The sequence below is a fragment of the Triticum dicoccoides genome, chromosome 4A (genome assembly GCF_002162155.2).
Source record: "Triticum dicoccoides isolate Atlit2015 ecotype Zavitan chromosome 4A, WEW_v2.0, whole genome shotgun sequence".
In the NCBI taxonomy this organism is placed as follows: Eukaryota; Viridiplantae; Streptophyta; class Magnoliopsida; order Poales; family Poaceae; genus Triticum; species Triticum dicoccoides.
Genome location: NC_041386.1, coordinates 63,145,949 through 63,153,658, shown reverse-complemented (window position 1 = coordinate 63,153,658; position 7,710 = coordinate 63,145,949). Strand labels below are relative to the sequence as shown.

The window sequence follows — 7,710 nt, the reverse complement described above, 5'->3', positions numbered from 1 at the left end:
TTGGCGCGCTCCGTGTCGCGGCCAGGGTTGGTTCGTGTCGTGAGCCGCGCGGAGTGGGAATGCGGTGGTGGAAGTGGCCAAGGGGGTGTGGGCTCGGTTTTAGTATGCGTAGCTAGCGGCGTGCAGGGCGGCGGCTGGCTCGGGTTGTTCGGGTCAAAAAACCGCGGTGGGCTTTTGTCGCGGCTCTGGGGTTTTTGATTCGGCTCGCCAATTCCCGCTGAGCGACTCAGATGCCGTCCCCTCTCCTGTGTCCACTAGAAGAACGACCGTGCGTTGCAACGGGGCCACATTAACTTTAAGAGTTCAATACTAATATTCTCATACATATCAAGTGACATTGACGATCTTTTTTACCATCAAATTTTCACATACACACTCTCTGCTTTCCTTTTCCTCACTCTCTCTCCCCCCTCTCTTTAACACATACATATCCATATTATTGGGTACGGACCATAATCAATCTATTTCACACACACGCTAGTGCATAACAATATGGATTATGTGTATTATATTTGCCACCACAACTGAGAAAATTAATTTCATGTAAATCGGCTAGCCACAGCTCCAAGAATACGCGGAGGATGTGGCTCGCTTCCAAGTGCGTCTGCGCGCCGGCCACCCACGCCGGGTCCTTCAAGTGCCGCTTCCACCGCACCAACTCCCAGGGCGAGGGAAGCCGCCCTTCTTCGCCCCCTTCACTGACCGCGGCCAACGCGGTGCCGCGGCACCCGGCCTCGCCGTTCTCGTCCTCCGGCACCGTCACGACCTAGTGACGTAGCCCAAGCATGGGGCTTGAGAATCAAGAACGCTCGACAACGGAGAGGGAAGGGAAGATCATATACATGTCATAAGAAAGGGAGTTTATTTACCGCTCCCTCGATGTATTGTTTTCCTTGTTTGGAGATTGATTACCATCCATGAGTTAAGGTAAGGTTAATGTGATTGAGCGATTTTTTCTGAAAATCAATTATTTGTTTTCTAATTAATGTGATTGAGCGATTTAAGGTAAGGTTAATTAATTTAGATTTGATCTTTAGAGATTGTTCGTGATTGATTCTACATTACTAAATAACTTGCGCCAGTATGGAAAGTTCTGATTTGTTCAGATTTCTTTTGTTGTGTGAGAGGGTGACGCGAAAATAAACCGATGAAGTGGGGGGAGGGGACGGAAAAATTCTACGAAAAAACCCAGCGAAGGTGGGAGGAGGTACCAAAAAACCATGGGAGGTGGGACGAAAAAAACCTCCCATACTTCATGCAGGAAGAGCACACATTCATAAGCTAACTGTTTCACAATGCGTTCTTGCTGATAGTAATTGAACCAAATGAAACGATGGACAAGCAGATTGATTAAGGAACTCTAGGTAATACTTCATGCCGTATGCATTGGCTCAAAAAGTTAATTTGTAAGTAACAAAAAAAGGCCTAGAAGAATAGTTCTACCTAAATAAAGTTTACTGCTGCACATGAGCAGATCCACACGAAGCAGAGGGGAGGTGGAGCAGGCCGGTAACCAGGGGAAGGAGCAGAGTGGGAGAAGATTTACACCGCCGTCTCCACTGGATATGGTGTCTCCGCCGCATCTGTGGAGGCGCCGCGGCTCCACCTCGGATGGTGCTCGTGGCTATGGTGAAGAGGAGGGGCGACGCATGGGCGAAGAGGCAGGCGGTACTCGTGGCCAAAATAGTGTGTCGTTCGAGCTGCGGGATGGAGGAGGGGATCGCCGGGAGGCGGCGAGATCGGTGGGCGGCGGCGGCGGCGTCCAGGTAGGGAAGTCGAGGTAGGGTGCTGCGTTTTTTAGGGGAATTGCTTGTGAAAATAACGTGCCACAACGATGTAGCGAGCGGATCCCCATAAAAAAGACGTAGCGAGTGGATTCCCTTAAAACTGGTAGAAATGGACACGATTGATGACGTTGATAAATAGTGGTGAATGTTGGCCTAATTTACTATCACCATGCATGGGAACGAATCATAAAAAAAAAGAATACTTCCTATTACTACGCTCATAGGAAGCTTCCTAATCTCTGCTACCAAACAGTTTCTTCCCAAACAAGGAAGGAAAGTTATGGACCTGATTCGGAAGGAAACAAACGTTATGAAGATTAATTAATTTAGATTTGATCTTTAGAGATTGATTGTGATTGATTCTTTTATATAAAGACATTACTAAATAATTTGTGTCAGTATGGAAAGTTCTGATCCGTTCAGTTTTTTTCGGTGTGTGAGAGGGTGAAGCGAAAATAAACCGATGAAGTGGGGGGAGGGGACGAAAAAAAATCTATGAAAAAAACCAGCAAAGGTGGAAGGAGGTACCAAAAAAACCATGATAGGTGGGACGAAAAAAAACCTGAAAGCGAGACTACCAACTGTTTCATTAGGAGTAGAGATTAGACCCGATTAGTTTTGCAGGCAGGGATGATTTGATCCTGCGTATTAAAACACCGGCCTGTTTGATTTACGATGGCGAACGATGACGACTGATGAGGCAGCTATAGACTGCAGGTAGCGTCTTCAGGTAATGTATGTGGCGGGCTGCTATATTCTGCAGGCAGCCATGTTTGATTATTTTGTTAACCGGAGGCGGTAGCTTTCGTGTGTGATTGATTGCATTTGCAGTGGGAGCGGCGGAACGGGTCCGCCGTCTCCTTGATTGGAGAAAGTGCATGCCAGATGATAATGCCCACGGTATCGTTTTCAGAGGAAAAAATCAGGATTATACAATAAGCTACTCCCTCTGTCTCATAATATAAGATTGTTTTGACATTAGAGGGAGTATACACGCTAACCAACACGTTATTCATACGCCCTGTGCCATCTTTTAGCAGCAAACTGTAATACCCACTAATCATATACAGTACAGATACAGCGTGTAGGGTGCCTGCCGAGTTGATCAACTTGTCCGGCACTACTGCTGCTGCGCTGATAAATTAGTCCTGGTATCGCCGCCGGAAGACCGTATGATCCCATGGGCTCTGTCCAAAGCGCCGCAAGTGATTCAGGTTACCCTTGTTTTCACTGGAGTCTACAAACGTCTATTAAACGGGAAAGAAACCAGCCCTTTCACAAAGAGAAGAAATAGCTCTATCTTCTTTATCTATTCCCCAGCTAGGCGATACGGCGTACATTGCTGCGGAAATTTGTAGAAATATACTTCGATTGTATTTGGTTGTATGGACTAGGAATTTTAAACTCATAATATGAAACTAGAATTTGAGGTACATATATTATTTACTGCATTTAATTATTGAGTTGTACCTTTTCCGGTGCGTATTTGCATGTTGAAGTAGACATTTTCGATGCTTATTTGCGTGCTGAGGTGGCATATGTGCACGTCGAGAGAAATAAGAATTATCGAGTTGAGTTTTTTCATTCATATTTGCATGTTGAGATGGACCTTAGCCTTTCATGTTTGTATCATGAGATGACATGTGTGTATGTTGAGAAAAATACATAAGTGGAGATTGGCAATTTAGACATGCAAGATTTGCAAGTTGAGGTGGGCGTTACCCATCATGTTTTTTTAAGGAAGATATCATGGCTAGCTTTATTGGATCTTAAATCAGAATTACATCGTCCAAAAGATTGGGGATTACATAAGCCGGATGCTCATTAACCCAACTACTATTAATGTTATTACAGAAACTATAACTAGTTAGCACATGCGCCGCTTGATTCGAAGAACGAACACAATGTTTAACGACAACCTTCCCAATAAGTGATGACACATAAACACACTCCACGAATATGGTTGCATCAACATCCCACCATCTGTTTTGACCTGAACAATATTTAATCACTGTTGCCGAATCTGATTCTGCCTGCACTCTAGGGAAACCAAGATAATTTGCAAAAGAGAGGCCATCTCTCATTGGCACAACTTCAGAAGTAACCACATCTGCAGCATGTGCTAAGTGTTTGCATTGGGCCGCCAAAAGATTACCTTTCTCATCTCTAATGACTACCGCCGTCGCTCCGGTCCCTTCATCTACATGGAAAAGGCATCAACATTTAGCGTCACGAATTTAGGGTTGGGCTTTAACCATCTTTGCTCTTGGGCATCATGATTCATCAGATTTGCTCGGTGGAAGTTGTTTGCAATAGCCAACACCGACATGGGCCATCTCGAGGGCCGTGTTGGCGATCCATTGTGTGTGATCTCTTTTCGGATCCACCAGAGGTACTAGCCTCCAACAACAAGAATTTTTTTTAACATCTAGAGATGACATGTGTCGGCACATGTTGAGAGAAATACATTAGCGGGGACTAGCAATTTAGATATAGAAGATTATAAATCTTACTCACTTAGGATCTGTAAGAAAAGTACCACAAAACAACACATTCCGATTTTGTGGGCATATTCATAAATAAAAAATCGTCCTCCATCTCCTTAACTAGGCTTGGCATGGTTCAAGCACCTCAAAACATTGCTTAAGTATTTGTAAATGTAATTTAATCACTGCCATAAAAAATTAATTATTGCAACTAATTATAAAAACATTATCCATGCATTTTTTTGGCTTTTCGAACGGGCATTTGGCAAAATACTAGACCTCGAACTAGCCAAACATCAGGTTTTCAAGTGTGGGCTGCTCAAGGCTAGGTTTGTCATCTTTGAGCCCCCCCTCCTCCTCGCTAAGGGACCTCCTCTTTGCCCTGGATGAAGAAGGTCACGAAAGTAACCATATTTTTTGCACACAAGAATTTGGGTTTGTTGCATGTCAATCTTTGAGGTGTTGCATCTTTGACTTGAGTGATAACTTTAGAGCATTCCCTTTTCGCAATTTTTTTTTGTTGTGTGTATGCTACATTGTTGCGAACATTTCCTCCCCGGTCCAACAAAACACGTGCAAAAATGTACAATGCATAGAGGCGACAGATCCCAGCCACGCGGCGACCCAACCGATGCATAGTGTCGTAGATAAAAATCCAATATGGGATCCGGGTTTAAATCTCAGATTTTGAAGCCACGATGTTCACCTTTTTGCAAAAAAACTCTTTCGGTTGTAAGTGGCATGCTGGTCCACAACGAGCAACAGTGAAATGTACAATGTTCAGGCTCAATGGGTCCAATACTTTCGTGAGTATTTCCGTTCATGCGTGCGGTGATGTGTGTATGTTTGCACCTTCCCTGATGCTCCTAAATGAAACAATAACCTAAAGAAAATAAGAATGAGTTTGACACCACACCAACAGGTCACATGCAAGATTTTGTTCAAATCGAACACAACAATGTTTGGGAAAAATAAACATAGGTATGTCACTCATGACAACAAGAACGAAACAAAATGTCCATGGAATTGACATATGGTTGGCCAAATGAGTATGCCTCATGATTGGAAAAAAAATGGCAACAAAAATATATGCATGCCAGAGGATCATGAGCTAATTGGCCGCCTCTTTTTTGTCTTGCTCGTTTCGGCTTGAGCAGAAAGCTCACTCTGTTGTTAAAAATTATCGTGTGGCACTTTGCGAATGATTTGTTTTGTCTCTTTGGTGGATATGATTGATCTCAATCATTTTAATACTCACCTTTGGCTCACCTTTTTTGTATGGTCTTGCTAATCCTAAGTCATCTGAGATTTCTTATCTTTAAATCGGTTCGTCTAAGAATCAACTTAGATATATAGAAAAATCTCAGTCAAGAACATTCTAGGCTTATACTTCGCCATTATTTATTTTCTTGAGAAGCTTACCCTTCATATTGTCACAGTCAACATAAGAACACTCGACTGTCCCAAAAAAATAAATAATATTTGAGTTCTTTGTTTTTTTAATATCAGTACAGACACAAGTGCTCATATATACGCGCATACACTCACCCTTATGAGCGTCGAAAGACTGAGCCGGCATGTCATCTTGAGATTTACAAAGTCATCGTAGGCATCTCGTTGTCGACAGAACGTCTGCTCCCACTGAATGTGCATCGCCGGAAATCCTAAAATAAATCCACGAATAAATGCGAGCACCAAGATTTAAACCCTGGTGGACTAGGAATACCACAGTCTCTCTAACCATCCAACCACAGGCCCTCTAATATTTGAGTTCTTTGTTAGACCTATAGACAACACACGGGCTAGCAAAGTTCTACTGGGCCTAGGAAATTCACAAGAAGATTGACAAAGCGGGCATAATGGGCCGCATGCCCACACCAGTTTGCCACAAAAGACAAATGTCCACCCCTCCACAGATACAAAAATTAAGAGGATGCTTGGATCCAAGGGATTTATTTTAGTCTTATTAAAAATAGTCTTTTTAAGAGGTTAAAGTTCCAAGCACTCCTGACTAAAGAGGGGCTAAAACTAGTCTTGAGACTAAATTTTTTTAGTCAGGGGTATCCCTACTAAAATGTGGATTAGTCCTCTCTCTCCTTATTTAACTCCTCTCCTTTAACACATGCGAGTTCTAGATTAAAGGGTTTGGAGGATAGTAAATGCTTATTAACTTGATTTTAGTCTTTTTAGTATTTGGATCCAAACATGGATGAGGCTAGCAAGTTTTAGTCCCACTACTTTTAGTCATGAGACTAAAACGTATCCAAGCACCCTTTAAGAACAAAGTGAACTCTATGAATTTTAAGCATGCACGATGGATTGATTGGACGATAATATTTCTGAGTCTACAAGGAGCACAATGTGGATCAACATCGATGCAGATGGTGCTTTATCTCAGATGTTGAGAAATGCGATCAGAGCCATCGCCATCACAAATGAAACACGCATGTAGAAGCGTAACCAACGGTATGGATGGGATCTCAAACTTGCAGCGAAATGGGTCCGGCAACCAACAATCTTAGGGTCAGACCCGAGCATCGGTTGTTCACCAATTGGCTAATGCATGCCCAATAACGTTAGAGTTTTTTTATACAAACCATTGCGTGTGGTGTCTTAAGTGAAGATTGCACGGCACAATCAGCACACTAAGCAGTGTAAACTAAGAATGGAGTTCAATGGAGACATTCGCCCATGTGCGTAAACTCTCGCTGTCCTTGAGGGGTCTCTTACCTTGCCTTCCAAGCCCAGCCTGCTACACAGGCCCAAAGTCACAGCTGGGCCGAAGCAGGATGGCTACGGTGTGGTACCGCAGCCAGCGTAGGTGTCTGCCAACTGCCAGCTTTCCCCATTAAAAAAATCAAAACGGTGCCTGGCATTTTTTCACTTACCCCCTTCACCCTTGCCAGCAGCAGCCGAAAGGCGCAGCCCTTCCCCAATTCCGGCCACGCCCCAGCGCCTCCGCCTTCCCCCCTTCACTCCCCTCCCAGCTGCTCCGCCGCCGCCGTCCCCGTCTCCTCCGCCGCCCCCCGCCGGCCCAATATCCAGCCGCGCGCTTCCTCCCTAGCCCCCTTCCCCAGCGCCGCCGCCTCTTCCACCAACTCCATCCGCCAATCTAGAAAGAAACCCCTATTTGTTGCGCCACCGCCGCCCGCTTTGATTCGGCCGATCTGATCGGTCGCTGAGCCGATGGGCCGCGACGCCGAGGAAGCGTCCCAGCCGGCGTCGTCGCCGGAGTACGAGCAGGACGACGACGAGGAGGACTGCTACCTGAGCGATCAGGAGGACGATGCCCTAGAGGAGTCCGTCCTCCAGGTCCTCGAGGACGGCAACCTCGAGGACTGCCATTGGTCCTCCTCCTCCGTACGCGCCTCGCTTGCCCGTGTTCCTCCGGGCCCTCTCCGCCCATTGGCGCCCCCGATTGCTTCCCTTACTGACGG

At 45.2% G+C, this 7,710-nt stretch overlaps 1 protein-coding gene across 1 annotated transcript in view; it reads left to right on the top strand.

The window, feature by feature from the left end:
* Window positions 1-7,178: 7,178 nt before the first annotated feature.
* LOC119285001 (probable E3 ubiquitin-protein ligase ARI2) overlaps window positions 7,179-7,710 on the top strand; it is a 5,626-nt gene continuing 5,094 nt past the window's right edge. The window contains exon 1 of the mRNA XM_037564192.1: window positions 7,179-7,633. Coding sequence (XP_037420089.1) covers window positions 7,460-7,633 — 174 coding nt within the window. The 5' untranslated portion in view covers window positions 7,179-7,459. The remainder of the gene's footprint in view (window positions 7,634-7,710) is intronic.